General features: G+C 43.9%; 1 protein-coding gene across 1 annotated transcript in view; it reads left to right on the forward strand.

Moving 5' to 3' along the window:
- LOC146058464 (uncharacterized) overlaps window positions 1–23,055 on the forward strand; it is a 408,664-nt gene that overhangs the window by 149,887 nt on the left and 235,722 nt on the right. The window contains exon 5 of the mRNA XM_083170752.1: window positions 19,750–21,279. Within this exon, the coding sequence (XP_083026878.1) occupies window positions 19,750–21,279 (1,530 nt within the window). The remainder of the gene's footprint in view (window positions 1–19,749; window positions 21,280–23,055) is intronic.

Raw genomic sequence — 23,055 nt, forward strand, 5'->3', positions numbered from 1 at the left:
CCCTGTGTACTGAGTCCATTATTGAAAGTCCGAGAGAGTGCCACGATTCCACTGTCTATACTTCAACCCTGCGTGCAGCACCCCGGCAAGCACTATATCTTTATCATTGGAGTGCCTTCTTCAACGATCTATATATATATATATATATATATATATATATATATATATATATATATATATATATATATGTCGATGGGCTCTGGCACTCCGCAATTATGAACCAGCAGATCCCATACAATACAAAGTCCGGTGGCACTCAGAATATAGTAACACAGAAAGACAGCCAGAGGCAATATTCTGCCAACGTTTCAATTAGGTTTACTAATTTTTATCAGGGCATACAGAATACAGTTACTACTCACCATTTATGTGCTTGTCCATCACCAAGTGAGTCTGCCTGCGCCGCGCGGCAGGCACAGCGCCGCCTGCACGCACGTCACGTCATGACGTCATCACAATGCCCCCACACCAATACAATCAACTTTATTTAAAGCTGTAACAAAAAAAGCAATGAAAGGCATCATATAATGGTATAGGCATAGCGCAACTAGCTACTGTATAGAGAACGGTATTCATAGTTCAATAACTTGCAAACATGTTGCTAGATCCATGCTAGCAACATGTTTGCAAGTTATTGAACTATGACTACCGTTCTCTATACAGTAGCTAGTTGCGCTATGCCTATACCATTATATGATGCCTTTCATTGTGTTTTTGTTACAGCTTTAAATAAAGTTGATTGTATTGGTGTGGGAGCACTGTGATGACGTCATGACGTGACGTGCGTGCAGGCGGCGCTGTGCCTGCCGCGCGGCGCAGACAGACTCACTTGGTGATGGACAAGCACATAAATGGTGAGTAGTAACTGTATTCTGAATGCCCTGATGAAAATTAGTAAACCTAATTGAAACGTTGGCAGAATATTGCCTCTGGCTGTCTTTCTGTGTTACTATATTCTAAGTGCCGCCGGACTTTGTATTATATATATATATATATATATATATATATATATATATATATATATATATATATATATATATATATATATATATATATATATATATATAATAGGGTAGGATATGGGTAATCCAATAAGGGCACTCACCAAAGTCTCATCATGAAAGATTTATTCTTGGTACATTACCAGTCAAACAAGTGTAGGTCTACGTTTCGGCCAGCAGGTGGCCTTTCTCAAGACAAGTCAGCAGTGGTTGTCTTCACAGCACAAGAGTCAGGATGACTCTTGTGCTGTGAAGACGTCCACTGCTGACTTGTTTTGAGAAAGGCCACCTGCTGGCCGAAACGTAGACCTACACTTGTTTGACTGGTAATGTACCAAGAATAAATCTTTCAAGATGAGACTTTGGTGGTGAGTGCCCTTATTGGATTACCCATATCATACCCTATTCTATATTTGGGACATATTGTGTCGCCTTAAAGGAGCACCCCGCATATTTTCCAAAGTTGGCCGGGAGTGCGGAATTACAAGAATATATATATATATATATATATATATATATATATATATATATATATATATATATATATACCTTCCAAATCCCATAGATATAGGACATAAAAACGGCACTCAGAGTCGATCAGCTTGCATAAAAAGATATATTCAATGGTACAGGGTAAAGTTTCGGCGGACAAACCCCGTCCTCAGACCCCTCCTTTATATATAAAATTATATTTTAATAAAAAATTGCCCAACTTGCATAACAATGTAATTGCAATTGCAAAAAATTTCAATACAGCATTGGATGAAATTCTCTCAGATAATTGGTTTGAGCAAGTGGTGCAATATTAGTCAAAGGTGCAGATCATCGTTAAAGTTTTGAGACGACGATCCGATATAGACAGTGCCAAGTTTTACTGGCGGAAATCCACCTATGATGGATCCTCAGAACAATTGTTCAATTAGCTTAAAATGAGTTGGTGCTCTGTAAGTTTGCATAAACACGGCAATCCGATAATAGCTCTGTGAGAGAATGTGTGCACTGCTGGGATCCAAAACTGGATCCACTGCTGTTTTCCACCAAGTTTGACCTCAAAATACAGTATAGAGTAGTAATGATATTAGTGCAACGCATGAATGGATTTGGATCTAGTATGTAGTATTGAGGTCAGATAGATTTATACCACTCTTCGTGTGGGCAATCTACGTTTAGGGCCTGATTCAGGTTGGTTTGCAAAGCACCTTTGGTTTGCTAATTTACAAACCTATGTGCAATACAGGTGGGGCATGTAACATGTGCAGAGAGAGTTAGATTTGGGTGAGGTATATACTTCAAACTGATATCTATATTGAATTGTAAAAATAAAAAAACAGTATTTACTATGCATAGAAACAAAAAAACTCACCCAAATCTAACTCTCTCTATACATTACAGTTGGCACACCTGCAGTGCACATGTTTTTGTCCATTAGCAAACCTGGGCCCTTATTCTGAATCGGACGGTACGGCCCGCGTGCGGCCGTACCGCCGATGTTTTTAGTCTGCACATGCGCAGAGGTCAATCTGCGCATGTGCAGCCCCATTCGCCGCAGACGTATTTCGTCCGCCGCAAAGGGGGCGTATAGGGGCGTGAGGGGCTTCATACCCTCATTTCCCTATGTATACGCCCCGCGTTTCATGGGCGTTCCCATGCAAACGCGGGGCGTATGCATGCTAATCAGGGTATGACGCCACTGATGGGGGCGGAAAGCTGACGTCGCCGGATGTCAGCTCTCAGCCCCCATACAAGCTATCACACGGACGATTGTCCGTGTGGTCTCAGCTTGCGGGAGCTGCTGTGGCGTGCGGCCCTGCCTTCGATGGTCGACGACCATCGAATGCAGGGGGCAGCTCCCACCATGGTGGAGGCGTACGCCCCACCATTTTTATGCGGATCGCCAGCCGTCCGTGTACGGACGGCCGTGGCGATCCGTCTCGTGGGCGGGGATTGGTTTGTGCGGCCGGAGCACCGTGTGCGGCTCCGGCCGCACCAACCAGAATAAGGGCCCAAATGTGCTTTGTAAACCAACCTGAATCACCCCCCAGTTTCATGCACACCATAAGTAATCAAGTATGACCAACAGCTGATTTGAACTCAGTTGCAGAAAATATGCAGTAGTATTTTCATTGTAGACATGAATTAAACATTTACACTTTGCTAATTAATTATAATTTTAATGTAAACGCATCTATGTTTATTTATTTAAATGTAATCAAGTGTATCTATTTGCAGGGTGAACCAACATCATCATGAGCACAGTTAGATTCCTCTTTGGAGCACTGTTCCTGGCTATATGTTTCAAAAACAGTTTTTCACAAAGTAAGTATGGTATATGTGCCCATATTTAACGTGTTCTGTTGAACTCAAGGTGTAATTGACTTCTATTAAAATAGTAATATTTATTTTCCTCTATGCATGTTTATCTGGAAAAATACCTATACATGGAAAAAATAAATCCTTGTAGCCTAAAAAATTCTCTTTTGGAAATAACTACTGTGCCCTATACAATTATTACTTTTACACAATACGTGTACTGTACAGTAGCAAACACAGGATTTCTAGAGGGGGTTTCCAAATGCCGTCCACAATCTACCACTATGCAAACCACTGGAGCAAGTATGTTAGATTGGGGGAAGTGGTAAAAGAACCTAGTAATGACTTTTTATGCACTGGATACAATATGGAATACAGTCAGTGGCATAATAACAAATGATGCGCCTCCCCGCCCGGGAAAATTTTGGCGCCCCCCCACCCATGGCTCTCAGCGCTTCAGTTCCCGGACACTGCAGCGCTGGTGCTTCACGCTGCCCAGGTAAGGGTACCACCTCCCCTGCGATGCGTCAACTACAACGGAGGGGGGCACTGGGGGGGGGGCGTAACAATAATGCCGGCAGACCGCCGGTGCCCAAACTTAGCACCTCTCTGCCGACACGGGGTCTGCAGCGCTATAGTTACGCCACTGAATACAGTATTTATATTTAACACTATAATGGTCTATAGTATAGGCTGTATCAAGTATTTGAATAGGTTGGGAAAGCCACGCATTAAACTGATAAGCTTAATTAAGGAAGAAGCTGAGATAATTCCTTTCTCTACCATTTATCATGGCTTCATATACAGTATCACTGATTACAGAAGGTTTATGTATAAAAATGACTGCACATATATTTGACCTCCTAGTCCTCCTAGTGTTCACTCCTTTTGGATCTAAAATCAATACAATGAAAAACTATACCAACAATTCTAAGATACTGGCCCATATTCAGATCTCTTCGCTCGGGCGCAAATTCGGGCAGCGTACCAATGTTGTGCATGTCTGTACACAGAGAACATGCAAACTCGGTGAGAAGTCTGGTCCTTATTATTATTATTATTTTATTTATAAGGTGCCACAAGTGTTTCGCAGTGCTGTACAACGGAACAATACAGGGAGACAAAACTTGGCATAACATTGAATAAATAACAAAAATAGAGTACAAATAAAGAGCGCTACAGTTCAATACCCATTACAGCTTTAATATAAGTAGTGAGGACTCAATAAACATACAATTAGAGGCTTGAGGCCAATGATGGAGATGAGTATGCAGACGAAGATGGTCACTGAGTGTTTGAGTATAGGAGAGCTGCGAGTGAAATGTAAAGAGAAGTGGGCTTTGACAACAGGAGGGAAGAGGGCCCTGCTCGGAGGAGCTTACAATCTAGTAGGAAGGAGAGGCAGACAGATTACAAGAGGTGCAAGCAAGTGGGTGGTGGCTAGATAGCAGGATATAAACAGGCAAGGGGTCGGAGAACCAGCTAGTTCACGCAGTGGAAGGGTATGCTTTGATGAAAAGGTGAGTTTTCAGTGCCCGTTTGAAGCTTTGCAAGGTCGGGGAGAGTCTAATGGAGCGAGGGAGTGCGTTCCACTGAAGGGGTGCAGCACGGGCAAAGTCCTGTACTCTAGCATGGGAAGCAGTGATCAGGGTGGAGGAGAGAGGACAGTCATCAGCCGACCGTAGAGGGTGGGAGGGTGTATGAATGGAGATGAGGTTAGAGATATATGGAGCAATGGAATTAGAGATGGCCCTGTATGTGAGTGTAAGTTTTTTTAAGAGGATTCTGTAGGGGAATGGGAGCCAGTGCAGATTTTGTTGAAGGGGAGTGGCAGAATTAGAGCGGCGGGAGAGGAAGATAAGCCTGGCTGCAGAATTGAGGACAGATTGGAGAGGAGTCAGTTGGGATCAAGCGAGGCCGGTGAGTAGAGCATTACAGTAGTCAAGCCGTGAGATGACCAGTGAGTGGATGATAAGCTTAGTTGCACTCTGTGAGAGAAAGGGCCTGATGCGAGCAATGTTGTGTAACTGGAACCAGCAAGAATGGGCCAGGGCTTGGATGTGGTGTGCAAAGGAGAGTGAGGAGTCGAGAGTGACACCCAGGCAGCAGAGTTGGGGAATGGGGGAGATGATGGTGTTGTCAGGGCCGGCGCCACCACTAGGCAGCCTTAGGCATTTGCCTAGGGCGCCGGCCACTGGAGGGCGGCACTCGGGAGCCCCCCTCATGGAGCAAGTTCACAGGTAGTGCCGCAGCGGCGCCCGCACCACCCCCCCCCCCCCGTGGAGCCGGGTGAGGACAGCGGCGCCCGCACTGTCCGCAAACCCCCGTGGAGCCTGGTGAGTTAGCAACGCCCGCACCATCCCCACACACCGCCCCTCATGGAGGGACTCGGCAGCAGCGGCCACATTCCCTCCCCCTTGTGTAGCGTGTGTGTGGAGGGAGGTGGAGCGACCCGCCGCAACTGTACTCCTCTCCCCCCCTGTCATGAGCGACTCAGCGGCCGCATCTCACCACAACCCCCCCCCCCCCCCCCCCCGGAGCAGGTGAGCGGCGGGGGGGGGGGGGTATGCAGGCGAAAATGAAAATGCGGTTGTGACGTGCGTGCGGGGGGTGGACAGCTGACTTAAACAGATGTCAGCTGCCCTCCCATATCCCTGCTTTTCTTTGCTTATATGTATGAGTGGTCTAGATCACTCGTGCATGGGCGAGCACTTTCCAAATCATTCGATGGTCGGCGACCATTGAATGATGGTGGAGGTTCCCACAGGCATGCAAATGGATGGTCACATAAAACATCTGTTCGCATACTAAGCGGCCAAATTCAGGTAGCGAATGGGCGGCGCAGGTGATCCATTCGCTACATTCGCTTCAGCCCATGCAAGTGTCCGAGCGAAGCGATCTGAATAAGGGACTCTGTTAGCTCCATGATTTTGAAGGTGAACTGCTTTGTGATATTATTAATGAAGCATACTGCATTTTCATTTATTACAATAAAAAGTTTCCATTCATTTAAATTAATAATCAGGCCAATTCAATTTTAGTAGGTTTAGTAGAATTAACCATTAAATGAGCATCTCCAACTGGGTTTTATTGTATTTTGCAAAGGAGTCTACAAATTGTGCCCTTGTAGTTTACGCCAGTTGTAGTGTTTGGATAAAACCACTGGATCTACCCAAGACATCAGAGATATGTACTGTATGTACAAGGATGATTATGATACTCCATGGGTTAAGGGAATTTAGCTACAATGTGTTTTATCATTTACTGTTTTTTTTTTTTATATTTATATATTACATCTGTTGATAAAATGTACTAATCACATTTTTGTTTGCTTTATTTTTCAGCCATCAGTTCAAGTGAGTATATAAAACACTGTTGCCTATGATCTTCTTGCATGTAAAGTATAACAATAGAACATTCCTGCCACCTGTCACACTTTCGCGGGACCGACCAATTTTTTTTTAGACGTTCCAGATGCCAGCAGTGTCCTGCGATGAGGGCGGCAGTTGGGAGTCCTCCCCTGTCATCCGTGAATAGACGCTGTGCATGTGCACAGCATCTTCTGCACATGTTACATTTTCACCACCTGCAGTGCACATGGTTTTGTCCATTTGAGAAAGATTTTGCATCAATGCTAAATCAGGCCCTTAGTCTCCATAACAAAAGATACGATAAAAACAATATTCAATATCCAAAAGTTGACAAATCAAGTTTTAAATATAACATAACTCATTTTTCATTAATAAGAATGTTAACTGAAAATAGGCAGAAAGTAGCTAAATTGGGATGAGAAAGCAAGCCTTGCATTTGTATACCTAGACTGTGAATACATCAGCGCAATTTAATAGTAGTGTTTAATATATTGAAAAAGCATCTAAGGGAAAATGTTGAAATTTTATATATTACAGTATAAAAGAGAGAGACTAATTTCAAAAGATAAAGCACTAGAAAGAACTAACAGGTGGAAAACACAGATTAGAGAAATTAAACCAATAAATATAAGCAATACCATTATCCAGTCCAGTACTACTGTATGTACAAAGCAAAGAAAATTACATAATGTGCAAATAAAACCAGAGTAAGCGGCAGGAGTTACATACAGTATAAAGAGTATTTATCCAGTACTTCACATGTTTCATAGAGATACTGTATATGTACCTTCCAGTGCTCCCCTGTTTATACACGTTGACACATACATCACATGGTGAACATTAACATTTTAAAGTGTTTATAGAAAAATATTTGCATCACCCTAACAAGCGTCTTTTGGTCTTCAAGACTTTAGTATTAGGCTATTCCTCTGTAACCACAGATTAGTCCAAAGTCCATGAAGACCATTCATCCCAGCAGAGCTGGCCCTAGCCTAAATGACGCCCTAGGCAAGATTTTGGTTGGTGCCCCCTAGCACCACCACTAGTTCCACCTCTGACCTTGCTCCCCTTTCCCAGCACCATCAACCCTCATCATAGCAGTCATCATTTTGGTGCTCCTACCCACAATATTTTAAATAGAAACAGTGCGCACATTCGGTACGCAGCCCAAACAGGGGTGTGTTCTTGCTGGGAAGGGGCATGGCCACACAATGGTACCCCCAATTCAAATGATGCCACACAGTAGTGAAACTTTATTCACATTATATCATGCGATGGTGTCCCTTATTCACGTTACATCCCACAGTAGTACCACTTTACCTTATATACATTACTCCTCACATTATTCACATATACCCTTAGAAAAAAATCCTGAGAAAATATTGTATTTTAAGCACATCCATGGCCACACTGCAGCCCAGCCCAAAGCAGTGTTTGCTGGGTAGAGGAGTAGAGCTGCTGTCACTTAAGGGGAGGGGGCCCGGGGCCCCCACTGGGCCCTTCCATCAGCCTGGGTAATTTTTACCCACAACCCCTTTCTCTCGGCACCCCTGATAATACCACACAGTAATGCCCCTTACACATGACACACATTATTAATTTCCTTATAAACATAATGTCCCTTACACATTATGCCAACCTTTATTAATGCCCTTCATACACATAATGACACACATAATGCTTCTTACACATATGTTGCACATTATTAATGCCCGGGAAACCGATCAAGACTCCAGAGGCTTGGCCTAGCGCATGCGCAGTATGTATGAAGTTACTGCACATGCGCTGGCCCCGTGCAGGGGACTCTGGAGTGCGGAGGCCAGGGAGCACGGCGGTGGCTGGGGACAGCAATGGCAGCGGAGGGAGGGGGGGCGCATTGCGGCAGCCCCCCTCCTCCATACTGGTAAGAGCCTCCACTGCAAATGTGCCAACTTCCTTGTACCAAGCAACAATAATGAAGCAACAATAATGAAGAAGACACTTGAACTGAAACAGTAGTGCAGAGAAAGGTATACTGAAACCTGTTCATCATACAATACACTTACAATAAGTAGATGTTTAACTCTTTGAGTGCCAAGTGACTTTGTCAAAATAGGTGTAAAAACTTGAAAAGCAAACATTCTTATTAATCATAATGACCTGTAATGTTTACCTTATATAGGAAATTTAATCTATTTTTTATACATTTTCTTATTTGAATTTATATAACAAATGCAAGCAATGATGGCATTTTAAGCGGATATTTTGCGCATCTCTCCCTGAGATGTTTCCACTCAAAGGGTTAAAACAGCAAAACAAAACTGGAACAAACAGGGCCTGATTAAGGGTTCCAGATGCCCTACGCCAATGAATTCTGCCCCGCATGCAAGCTGTGAATGGATGTTTATGCAAAATATCCATTCGCATGCATGGTGGGCGGGTGTTCGTGCAGGCGACTGGTGGCATTTAGATGACTAGCAAAGCTGTGAATTTTGAAGCTTTGCAGGTTAACCAGAATGACCTCCTAAATGTAATACTGTGCGATTTTTAGACGTGTGATTTTTTTGGACAAAAACTGGCAAACTTGCAGGTTTTGCACATGTGAATTGCGGTAAAATGTGCTTGTTTTCCACTGTCTAAAAAAATCGCACATTTTGCAAATGTATTAGGGTGCAAGTTTTCAATTTGCACCCTTAAAATGATCAAAAATCGCATAACGAATAAAACCAGGTCCAGTCTGGTGAGTTTGACAGAACCATGCACAGATCAGTGTGATCTGTGCATGGTTCTGTCCAAAAACTTGTTCTAAGGATAATAATAATAATAAAAAATGACGTGGTGTCCCCCCAAAGAATAACCAGCAACTGGCTCATTCTGCCAGTCCTGATTCCCCAAATACAGGGGGGAAAAGTTTGTCAGGTACCCCAGTATTCAAGAAACCAGCACCGGGCTCCAACAGTCAGCGATGTCATGCCACAGCCGGGGACACTTTTTATACACAATCATTCGGCCAAACATGACAACTGTGGAAGGGGTACCAGGGGGAGTGGGGACCCCCCAAGGCTTCACACGTCCAGGGCTGTAGAATGGGGCTGTCACCAGTGTCCCTAGGCGTTGCTGGGCTGATAAAATAAGTGTAAAATTAGATTAAAAAAACATTGCTTTTTACAGTAGAACTACAAGTCTCATAAGGCCTCCGCGCATGCTGGGACTTGGCGAACCACAAGTCCAAGCACAAGGTGCATTAATGGGTCCCTTAAGGTGCCCACAGACGCTACAATTGTACTGTGCTATGCGTTTTTGACTGTACAATGGTTCTATACAATTTTTCTTCCAGCTTGCTATGAGATGTGCACTTGGATGCATGTGATGAACCCATGTTTGTAATGTTAAATTTCAGATGTAGTCTAAAAAGTACGTGCAGCACGTACTTTTTTAGACATACAATATCGGGCTCCCGGGAACGCGCATCGCATCGCACAAGCCCATAAACACCATCCAATAATTGTACATAAGATGCAATTTGTGCTTAAAAAGTACAAAACGCATTCGATAATTGATGCGTCTGTGGGCACCTTTAGGCTTGCAGTTCCATGATTGGGATCCCGCTCAGCCCTGACTGACTGAAAGAATTTCTATGGGGACGAGGCCTGCTTTGCTTTAGGCTTCTCATTGGGGATGCTTTTAGCCAGTCAGGGCTGAGTGGGGTCCCCAGCATGGAGGTAAGCGGAATTCTCCGCTGTCAGTGCAGGGTGAGAAGTCCCGGAGGCCCAGCTTCATGGGAAGAAGGCAACAACAAGTAGTGAGTGCTAGATGAACCCTATATGTGTGGTGTTCCAGCAGCTAGCTAGGCGGGATTACCAATCCCAGTAGACAAGACAGAAAGAAACAGATAAAGATAGCGCTAGGAACAAATATTAATAATAATGATAATAAAAGCCAGTCAAAAAATGGATTATAATGAATATAACATACATTTTTATTTTTTTTAAAGTGCAAAAAACTGTAAAATAAGAAAAGTATTTTCTGGCTAAAAGCCTGATTGGTAGTCCACTGATATTCAATTGCTTTATAAGTGGTAGGCCAATAGTTGTTATTAGCTCACTGTGCAGGCTTCAATTAGAATTTGGTACACTCTATGTGGGTATCAATAAAGCAGACTTAATAGTCTGTCAAGATTAGCACTCCTCCAATCAAGTGGCTGGATACCATAGTCAGGGCAGGTAATACTTAAATAGTGGATGCAGCGAGCTAATAGATGCCAGAATACCTGGATACATAGGGCCTTATTTTGGTTCATTCTTTCTGACAAAATCCTTCTTAGATGGACAAAACCATGTGCACTGCAGGGGGGGCAGATGTAACATGTGCAGAGAGAATTAGATTTGGGTGAGTAATTTTGTTTCTGTGCAGGGAAAATACTGACTGCTTTATTTTTACACTGCAATATAGATCTCACTTTGAAGTAAAACCCCACCCAAATCTAATTCTCTCTGCACATGTTACATCTGCCCCACCTGCAGTGCACATGGTTTTGCCCATCTAAGAAGGATTTTGTCAGAAAGAATGAACCAAAATAAGGCCCATAGAGACCATACCCTGGTTCACAGTCCAGACTCCCGTGTGCCAGCCGGCGTTAGTTCGAAAATCGCCAGGAATCGCATGTGGTGTCTGATCCTAGTACATGTGTGAATTTCTGGAAAAAATGTCAAATGTGCGATATGATGCCAACTTTTTTTTTAGCTGTCTAAAAAATTGCAACCTACTGTATTACATCTCGCCAAAGATCTCATATGATTTTCTGGTAGTTATGTAATATCTGGGCGCCCGTTTTTTTCATCGCATCGCATGCAATATAGTGGCATACAATTCATGCAATGCGATTTTTAATTGTATAGTCACCCATGGGTGATTTCATACCCCCACTATCCAACTACGCATGGAGTTGATTTTATATAGTGTGGCAAGCGCAGCGAGCAACGGAGCCCGAAGCGTGGTGAGCGCAGCGAGCCCCGCGAGGGGACGCAGAATACATGTAAAGTAATCCTCGGCCCCTCGCGGGGCTCGCTGCGCTCACCACGCTTCGGGCTCGGTGGCACGCTACGCTCGCCACACTATATAAAATCAACTCCATGCGTAGTTGGATAGTGGGGGTATGAAATCCCCCATGGGTGACTATACAATTAAAAATCTGGTCTTTACAATCAAAAATCGCATCGCGCGCCCAGATAATACATAGGTACCGATTTTCTTTGTGCGTTTATTTTTACAAATTTGTTAAATGAAAACAAAAATGATCAAAAATGTTGTTCCTTTGCTTTAGAAAATAGATCACAATTTGATTGTGCAACTATGCAAACTAAAAAGTCAAAATTGTATGTTATGTTCTATACATGAGTATACATAGCCTCTGATTTTTTATTTCACAGATGCAAAAACATGCAGTGACTGCAACTCAACTGTCTCTGCTACGTGCAGCCAACAATCCGGCTATGTAACTTGCTCCTGCAAACCTAACGATGCCGGAGATGGTTTTAACTGCACAAAAAAAGTATTATGTAGCAGCTATCACTGCTGCCCAAAAGGATATTCCTGGGATTCAGAACAAAATCTATGTGTAGATATAAATGAATGCAGCAGTTCTACAACAAATGTGTGCACCACCAAATGTGTGAATTTGCCTGGCTCATATATGTGTCAAGACCCCCTTAACCAGCCATGTCCTATAAATAACTGTTCCACCGGTTACAGCTGTATAAAAGGTCCAACTAATACATTACAATGTGTTGATCCTTGTTCTAATTACCAAGTGATCAATGGAACAGATAATCTCTACACTATCAATTCCACTGGAAGGTTTACCACTGATAGATATTACTTTGGTTGGTACAGATATGCAAATGGCCTAAGGATAAGGGAAGGCTGTGTGGAAAAATTAAAATGTGGTTCCCTTCAGCCATACAGTATAAGCAGCCACCCAAGTATCGGCCAAGGTGTGGTATCAGTTCCTCTGAAAAGTAACACATTAACAGGCTGCTTTAATGGGTCTAGTATTTCCGTGAAAGCCTGTCCTGGAGGATATTACGTGTACAAGTTTGCGGGGCTTCTACTGGCCGAGGATTACTGCACAGGTGAGTTGAACACATGGATTTTTCCAGCATTGTATATGTCATACATTTATATGTATGTGATTATTCACTGAAAAAGTTATACAGGAGTTATTTAAGCATAAAATACAACATTTGGGAGCAAACCAGAAAAGTATGACATTTTGTACCAGATGATCCAGGCATTGGGTGTGTGTGTTGGGGGGGGGGGGGGGGGGGGGGGGGGGGGTAGGATGATTGCCCACTGTTAGACACACATCTTGTTCATCCATTGGCTGGCCACAACCTTCTCTCCAGGCTCAAGCTTTCAATTGGCTTCACCTCTCTTTCACTTCAGAAAGCCACAATCTCCTCTCCTCCCTGACTCCATAGTTAAACCTAATGTAGGTGTGTTTCGGGTGTTTTATGTTCGTGGACACCCAGATGGGTGGATTCCCATAAAAGTACTTCAAGTACTTAATGCACAGTATGGTCAGATATAAACATTATATACTTAAAAAAGGACTATGTTAATGAAATGAATGACAAACATTAAAGAAGAAAGGATCACATGGTTGTTATTGTGGTGTGCACATATAGCCTTAAAAGTTTCAGTATTTTTTTTTTAATCATGTACTGTAAAAGTTGGTCCTCAATTAAAAAACAAAAATATTTTTAAAGTGCAAAGATCACTATATATACTTAGCTAAAATAATATCTTGTGGCTAATTCAGAGTACACAGGGTCACCTGTGTACCTCAATAGCTACAACACTGGATGCAGCTGTGGTGTGAATATATACTAATGCGATGCAGAATACCCCAAAATGTTTAGTGTATTCAATGAATGAGGCCAATGAATTTGCATTAGAAGATACAAACCCAAGACTTGTCATGTCTACAAAACTGGACTAACATGCCCCATATTCTAAAACACTAATTATCGCCATCCCTGCATGCCCCCACACATATGCAGAATGTCAATAATGCTGTGGCTTCGGGAGCCCTACAAAGACCACTGCTTCCACTGATCTGAACACAGTGCTGATCCCGTTCATGGGCAGATCAATATCTTAATTAAAATGGTTCCGAGCGCTCATACTATATGTATATAAGATTTGTGGCACCTATAAAACATAAAAATAAAAATAAATCTAATAATACATTTTGTTTGTTATGTTTATAGCTCATTTAGGTTAATGTGGTTAAGAAGTGGAGATTAACTATCCACTGTGGTAGCCCAGATCATAATATCACCAGTAGGAAGCTATCCCTAGCAGATCCTAGGTCAGTTCTTCACAGCAGGGCTGGTAAACATAACAACCAAACTGTATTGGTAAATTATTTATTTTTTACAGGTGCCACAAATCTTGTACACACATTTAATAGGGGCAATCAGAGCGTTCTAAATTACATTATATTTAATTTTCGCGCAGCTGATACCTGTAAGAGCTATGATACAGTCAATTGCACATAATAATTACATCAATAACCATCAGATATGCACATAAACCATTGTGTTTTTCATTCGTTCCGATTTTTCTGACAGTCAAAAAAATATTTGGCCTATTTGAGGCACACGGGGTTGATGTTTCAACCTTCTATATAGAGGGGCTCTTAGGTTTAGGGGGTATGGTATAATTCCCCGACACTCAGATTGGGCTGGTTGGAACAAAATCCTGGTAATGGATGAGAGCAAATGACAGTTGACCATTTGCTTTGAAATGCTGGAAAACTGCCAAAAACTGTCACTCGTCCATTACCAGGTTTTTGTTCCAACCAGCCCAATCTGACAATAGATCTGTAGATGTATGGCCACCTAAAGTCAGAATTCCGACTATCGGGTTCCAGACACTTGGGATTCTGGTGTCATTGGAACATCTGTCAGTCATTCATTCATGCATCACCCATATTAGGAACAGCTGTGACAGGCATGAGCCACGTGTCAGCACCTTATTACAGCCTTGCGTGTTAAAGCAGCAATTTTTGTTAAATGCAACACCAACTTGGTGTAGCTTGTAAAATAATGTTTTTTTAAACTCTTCTGCTTTCATCGCCAAAATCTCACCACTTCCTACAACTTGCTGTATATAATATTTCCACTAAACTTCAGGGGCGAAATGTAATAGGGTGCGTTTTTTTTTTTTTTGCGATTTTTTCCGCAAAATATGCCGTTTTTGCCCATTTCCCGAAAATCGCATATTTTATAGGGTGCGATTTGCGGGAAAATCGCATTTTTTTAAGGTGCGATTTTTAGTTAGACTAAAGCTAGCTAGACTAAAAATCGCATCCAGATGTTTTCCCATTAAAAAGGATAGAAGTCGCATATTTAATGGGTTGCGATTTTTAGTAAAGCTTACTAAAAATCGCAAAAAAAATAGACCAGGTTTTGCCTGGCGCTTTTATCAGAAACATGCACAGATCATTGAGATCTATGCATGGTTCTGTTGTAAAAAAATAGTTAAAACAAAAAAAAAGAAAAAAAACGGCGTGCGGTCCCCCCTCCTAAGCATAACCAGCCCCGGGCTTAAAAAGCCGGTGCTGGTATAATAAAATCAAAGGAACAATCAAGTTGGGGTTCCCTGGATTTTATAAAACCAGCACCAGGCTCAAGGTCCGGCGCTGGTTCCCAAAATACGGGGGACAAAATGACTAGGGGTCCCCCGTATTTTAAGAACCAGCACTGGACACAACCAGCCAGCAGGGTAATGCCACAGCCGGGGGAAACTTATTATATAAGTTCCCGCGGCCAAAGCATTAACCCCCTGGCTGGTCAGCATGGGCAAGGGTCCTGGGGAAGTGGGGACCCCCCCAATGAAGGGGTCCCCCCCCCTCCAGGACTTACCAGCTCATGCTGATAGTCCGGGGCTGTCCTCCATGCCCCTGGGCTGTGGGCATGGAGCTGATGCTTTGTGTAAAAAAAAAGAATGATAACTATTGTTTTACACTGGCGAACTATGAGTCCTAGCAAGCCTACCCCGCATGCTGGGACTTATGGAACCACAAGTCCAAGCATGCGGGGCATTAAAGGGCCCGCTGGCACTTGTAGTTCTGCAGTGTAAAAAATAGTGCACAAAATCACACTGACACCCTGTAAAATAAAACTTTAATACACACAAAACACACACACACTGATACTTACCTACCTTGAGCCCGTAGGTCGGTCCCTGGATCCTGGATTCTTCCTCCGGGGCTCCAGTGCAGAAGAGTACGGTTCCGGGGCCTTGCTCCTGGTTCTGGGGCTTGTCCTGGGGTTCCGGGGCTCCTAGCGTGAAGAATCCGGGGTCCGGGATCCGTGGTAGTCCAGAGGGGTACCTAAGGAGGAAAATCCAACTCACCTGCTCCCCGGCGGCGACCTCCGGTGACAGCGCTGCTCCAGACTGGTACCCGGCTTGCAAGAGGTTGTCCGGCGCTGAGATGTTTCCTCCTCGCCGTCTCTGAACAGAATGATTTCTCGGCCAATCAGGAGCCGAGAAAGTCGGCTCCTGATTGGCCAGAAATCATTCTGAATATAGACGCCGAGGGAGTAACATCTCAGCTCTGGATGCGCCCTTTAATGCCCCGCATGCTGGGACTTGTGGTTCCCCAAGTCTCAGCATGCGGGGTAGGCTTGCTGGGACTCATAGTTCGCCAGTGTAAAACAATAGTTATCATTCTTTTTTTTACACAAAGCATCAGCTCCATGCCCACAGCCCAGGGGCATGGAGGACAGCCCCGGACTATCAGCATGGGCTGGTAAGTCCTGGAGGGGGGGGGACCCCTTCATTGGGGGGGTCCCCACTTCCCCAGGACCCTTGCCCATGCTGACCAGCCAGGGGGTTAATGCTTTGGCCGCGGGAGCTTATATAATAAGTTTCCCCCGGCTGTGGCATTACCCTGCTGGCTGGTTGTGTCCGGTGCTGGTTCTTAAAATACGGGGGACCCCTCGTCATTTTGTCCCCCGTATTTTGGGAACCAGCGCCGGACCTTGAGCCTGGTGCTGGTTTTATAAAATCCAGGGAACCCCAACTTGATTGTTCCTTTGATTTTATGATACCAGCACCGGCTTTTTGAGCCCGGGGCTGGTTATGCTTAGGGGGGGGACCGCACGCCGTTTTTTTTTTTTTTTTTTTACAACCAAAATCGCATATATGAAAATGCGCACATTTTCAGGACTGAAAATGCGCACATTTTCAGGACTAAAAATCGACCTAAATCGCGGCAAATCGCTTTTTTTGCCGCTAATTCGCATCTCATTACATATGCGAATTAGCGTAAAAAAATGCGATTTTTAAAGGTGCGATTTCTGGCGAGTTTGGAACTCGTCCAAAAATCGCAGCCTATTACATTTCGCCCCAGATATGTTTACTGTTCATTGTGTTTGAGGTTCTTGCTCTTTGTAAACTTGTTGCTGTAAATCCAATTATGACTAAACATTACACTTAGAGCATGTATTCCTGATTTAGTTTCAGGAAAGCTAATCCACCAGGACCGCAGTGCGCATGCACTGCAATGCTACTATAGCCCCTGGAGTCTACAGCATGATTGATGCTGCAGATGTTTGAGAATGGGTGCATATTTCAAAATGGAATCTGCTTTGGAGTTTTGGCGAAGCCAGTGCCTGTGTATTTATACGCAGATTCATTGGCTTTGGCAGGTAAACTTATTAGCGGACAGTCATGATTTCTCAGACGTTCTCAGACCGATGTGCGCAATGGTAATCCAATGCTGAAAACAGGTCAGAAAAGTCATTGGTAGTCATCCTTTTACAAAAGATGCCTCTGGTGGCATTTGCATATATTTAGGTCCTGGTTGGCATTACTGCCTCACAGCGATGAGGCTATGAGCTTAATTTCTTTCAAAGGTACTATGGGGGGATGCACTAACATCTGCAACCCCACTTCATTGGCATTTCCCGGGTTCTGCATTGTTAATAATCGCATATGCACTAACATATGTGATTATTAATGCAAAGGACAGCTCTTCTTTTAAGAACTGTCCTTTCCAAAACGGCTCCAGTGCCAGACTTCCTGGTCTGACCATGCACAGAGTGACGGATCCCTCAAACAGCACTGCTGTTTGAGGGATCCGTCAGGGATCACTGATGCTCAGAGGCTTCTCTAGAGTATCAACAGATTTTTCAGAGGACTCCCTCTGCACCAGAACCCGGTGTGCTGGATTTGGTGCTTTCAAAAACAAAGTAAATGGGGGTTTTACCGCATTTTCGCATTAGTGCATCCCGCCCTATGTGTGTAGAGTTTCTGTGTTCTCCCAAGTTTGTGTTGGGTTCCACTGATTGCTACAGTATCCTACTACACACCAGGGGCCTAATTCAGAACTGATTTTATGGCACATATGGTTTGCTAATGGGCAAAACCAGGTGCACTGCAAATGGGACAGATGTAACAAGCAGAAAGATTTGGGTGATTTTGTTTTTGTGCAGGAAAAATAGTGGCTGCTTTATTTCTACAGTGATATTATGATTTCAGTTTGAACACATCTCACCCAAATCTAACTCTCTTTGCACCTGTTACATCTGACCCACCTGCAGTGCACATGGTTTTGTCCATTAGAAAACAAAGGGGGTGATTCATGTTGGCTCAGTAAGCAGCGAAAATCACTGCTTACCAAGTGCCGAAACATCACCCCAATGTATACCCCGCCCCCACTGGCAATTCCCCTTGGTACCATGCGTACGCTAGCAGGAGAAATCATTCTATGGTTGCTGACCATCAAATGATTTCTCCTGCCTTTAGAAATAAAAGTCAGTTAAAACTAGAGATGTGCAGGCTCTGATTTACTCTGATTTACTCTGATTTCAAAGCAGGATCTTATTGGCTATATATTATCAACTGTCATCAACTGTCATGTGATTTGGGACAGCCAATAAGATCCTGCTTTGAAATCAGAGTAAATCAGAGAAAATCAGAACCTGCACATCTCTAGTTAAAACTGACTTTTATTTCCTTCGGTGTTCGCCGAAGACGGGGTGGGCTAAGATGTCATGTTGACATCAGCTGCTAACCACACCCCCTCCCCCCCCCCCGGCAGGCATCCGCCCACCTGTGCTCCCATATGAATGCCCAGAGTTTTCATGGGGAAGCTCATAAACACTGGGTGTTCCCATGGGTGAGCCCCGTTTCCGCCCCTGCCCGTCCCCTGCCCTCCCTCCCGGCATGGAACAGCCCAGCGAGTAAGTAAAGCTGTTTATTTTTTTTTTTTTTAAATTGAATATTTTTATTGTATTTTTCAAACAAGCTCATATGAAGACAATATGTAAAATATTACAACATGTAAAATCAAACAGAAAGTTAAATATACATGAGGTAGTAAAATGTATATAGGATAAATAATAATGTATCGCCTCTCTTTGTCCGTAAAAGTGAAATACTGGAGGCGCCACATTCTTCCAACCAAAGCCACTTATTGCCGAGGTGTGCACATGCGCAAATATGCACTGGCACATGCGCAGACCCCCCAACATTGAAATGGGGCCAAATTTGGCCCCTTCCAAATTATGTTGATTCAGAGCCCAAATGTGAGATGATGTCGGAATTAGGCCCCGAATGCATAAATTAAGTTAGCTTCTGAAAATGAACCATACTATGTACAGTATATATGTCCACATGGTAGGAGATATAGATTGTAAACTCCAGGGTCATGGACTAAAATGAATAACTTTATAAAATAACTAATAATACAAATAATATCCAATTAAATAAATGTAAACTGTGTGGTATCAACGTTTTTTTTCTGTGCATGCTCAAATCCTCCAGAAAATGTCACCAGCTATATTTTTAATATGATTCATGTGGTGGAGAGGTAAGTATATGCAGAAGATACTGAGTGTGCAACATGGGATTGCTTGAACCCAGGGGTCTGTGGGCACTGCACACCATGAAGGTAACAGGTAAATGTTTGTCTTAGTTCTCATATTTAGTATTCAGAACCAATCAAATCTATATCATAGGATATCATGCATTGATATTAATGCAGTATTTATTTATTTTTTCTATTCTTGCAGAAATATCACCTCCATTAACCACACCACCTACTACTACTACCCCCACAACCACCACCACTACCACCACAACCACCACAACCACTACACCAACCACCACTACCACTACTCCAACTACCACAACCACCACTCCAACCACAACCACTACCACTCCAACAACAACCACTACAACCACTACCACTCCAACGACTACCACAACAACCACTCCAACCACAACCACTACCACTCCAACAACAACCACTCCAACCACTACCACTCCAACGACTACCACCACAACCACTACTCCAACCACCACTACCACTACTCCAACTACCACAACCACCACTCCAACCACAACCACTACCACTCCAACAACAACCACTCCAACCACTACCACTCCAACGACTACTACAACAACCACTCCAACCACAACCACTACCACTCCAACAACAACCACTCCAACCACTACCACTCCAACGACTACCACAACAACCACTCCAACCACAACCACTACCACTCCAACAACAACCACTCCAACCACTACCACTCCAACGACTACCACCACAACCACCACAACCACTACTCCAACCACCACTACCACTACTCCAACTACCACAACCACCACTCCAACCACAACCACTACCACTCCAACAACAACCACTCCAACCACTACCACTCCAACGACTACCACAACAACCACACCAACCACAACCACTCCAGCCACCACTACCCCCACTCCAACCACAACCACTCCAGCAACCACTACCACCACTCCATCTACAATTGCCATTCCAACTACCACCCCCACTCCAACCACTACTCCAACCACAACAACTCCAGCCACCACTACCCCCACTCCAACCACAACCACTACAGCCACCACTACCCCCACACCAACCACAACCACTCCAGCCACCACTAACCCCACTCCAACCACAACCACTCCAGCAACCACTACCACCACTCAATCCACAACTGCCATTCCAACTACCACCACCACTCCAACCACAACCACTATAGCCACAATCATTCCAACCACTACCACTCCAACGACTACCACAACAACCACTCCAACCACAACCACTCCAGCCACTACCACCACTCCAACCACAACCACTCCAGCCACCACTACCCCCACTCCAACCACAACCACTCCAGCCACCACCACCCCCACTCCAACCACAACCACTCCAGCCACCACTACCCCCACTCCAACCACTCCAGCCACCACTACCCCCACTCCAACCACAACCACTCCAGCCAACACTACCCCCATTCCAACCACAACCACTTCAGCCACCACTACCCCCACTCCAACCACAACCACTCCAGCCACCACTACCCCCACTCCAACCACAACCACTCCAGCCACCACTACCCCCACTATAACCACAACCACTCCAGCCTCCACTACCCCCACTCCAACCACAACCACTCCAGCCACCACTACCCCCACTCCAACCACAACCAGTCCAGCCACCACTACCCCCACTCCAACCACAACCACTCCAGCCACCACTACCCCCACTCCAACCACAACCACTCCAGCCACCACCACCCCCACTCCAACCACAACCACTCCAGCCACCACTACCCCCACTCCAACCACAACCACTCCAGCCACCACTACCCCCACACCAACCACAACCATTCTAGCCACCCCCCATTACAGCACAGCACTGCCATCTACTATACTATCAACAATACAACCTAATGAGAACATAACTGTCACAACAGTTCACAGCACAAGTATATTAAGTGTCAAAGTTTCATCAAAATTAATAAATAACAAAGAACACAAAAGCCTAGAAATAAATGAAACCACCATTGTTAAAGTTGAGATGAAGACCATCAGCTTTACAGAAATCTACACTAAAACCACAAACTCCATATCCCCTACTTCAATTCAAATTCATGTTGGTGGTGAAGAACCTGAAACCTTTAGTGACCACACAGATACTTTGATTACCACTACTGAAAACAGAAAACCAAACAGAAAACAATTTAATCCTGAGGCATACTGCAGTAAACCAGCAAAGATCAATACCATCACAGAGACACCTGTCAATGCTGAAAAAAGCTGTTCCATGCAATCATCATCTTCCACCACAACAACAACAACCACTACTACCACCGAGGAAGTCATTGTGCTAGGTCCTGATGGACTGTCCAAGTATTGTGCTTACTAATAATGCTGTTACAGTATATCTCAAGTGCCAACATTATTTTTATTATTTGTGACAACTTAAAAGATGGAATTAAGGTAGACTGCAATATTCTTGCTTACTAAATGGTATATAACTTTATTTTATGAGTATACTGTTGTCATATGTTATAAATTAGTAGTTAATAAAATGGTAAGATGTAATAAAGTAATTCCGTTACATTTAAGGGGGCTTAAGTAATATTTACATAACACCAGGTTGATGTTGTCTTTATATAATTGCATAAAAGGTGCATAGAACAAAAGAAGAAAGAAGTATTTTGAACATACCTGTCTGAAAATGTCAAGCTTTCTTGTAAGATAATACATACAATAACACAACTGGTCAGGGCTGGTGCATCCTTCCTGCTCCCACCATCCACACACTGGGCTGGATTCAGACCTGATCACTGCTGTGCGAATTTGATGCACTGCCTATGCATATGGGCCGCAATGCGCTTGTGCGATGCTTGATAATAAAGAAATCTTGCTACTTTTTTCCTTCGCTAGCCTGTCACAAGGTGATTGACAGAAAGCCGGAGTCTTGGACTGTTAACCAGACATTTTTTGGTTGTGCTAAGAAAAATGCAGGTGAGCCAGAAAAAATGCTAGCCGTGCCTAGGATAATGCATGTGTTCCCAATCATTTTAAGGGAGTGTGTGTGAGACTGTACGCCTGTATTCATTGCAGCTGCTGAGTAAGTAGCTTATGATGACTGGTGCCCAGTGGAAAATTTATTGGTGAGCATCTAAAGCAGTGGTTCCCAACCTTTTTTCTCTCCCGTACCCCTTGATTAGGCTTTTCATTGATAAGTACCCCCTCCTCTCATTTTTAAATATGGACAGTACTTAGTGGTATGCAGATTCTTCTGCATGTCCTTATATTAAGGAGGAGCGGAGGAGTAGTATACAGCAAGGAATCATGCCCTTCTGTGTCTAGACACTGGTTGTGTACTATCTCCAGGATTCCCGCTAACACTGGTAGGATTAATGCCTCTGCTTCCTCCACCTTTGGTAGTGCTGGGCAGATGAAGGCTGATGTCTGAGGGCAGTGCGGGAAGCTCCCAGTGGATTGCTGGTCAGGCATATGACACAACATGGTTTGTCTCCATGGCAATGGGTCTTCTT

The sequence above is a fragment of the Crinia signifera genome, chromosome 2 (assembly GCF_055691185.1).
Source record: "Crinia signifera chromosome 2, ASM5569118v1, whole genome shotgun sequence".
NCBI classification, from domain to species: domain Eukaryota; kingdom Metazoa; phylum Chordata; class Amphibia; order Anura; family Myobatrachidae; genus Crinia; species Crinia signifera.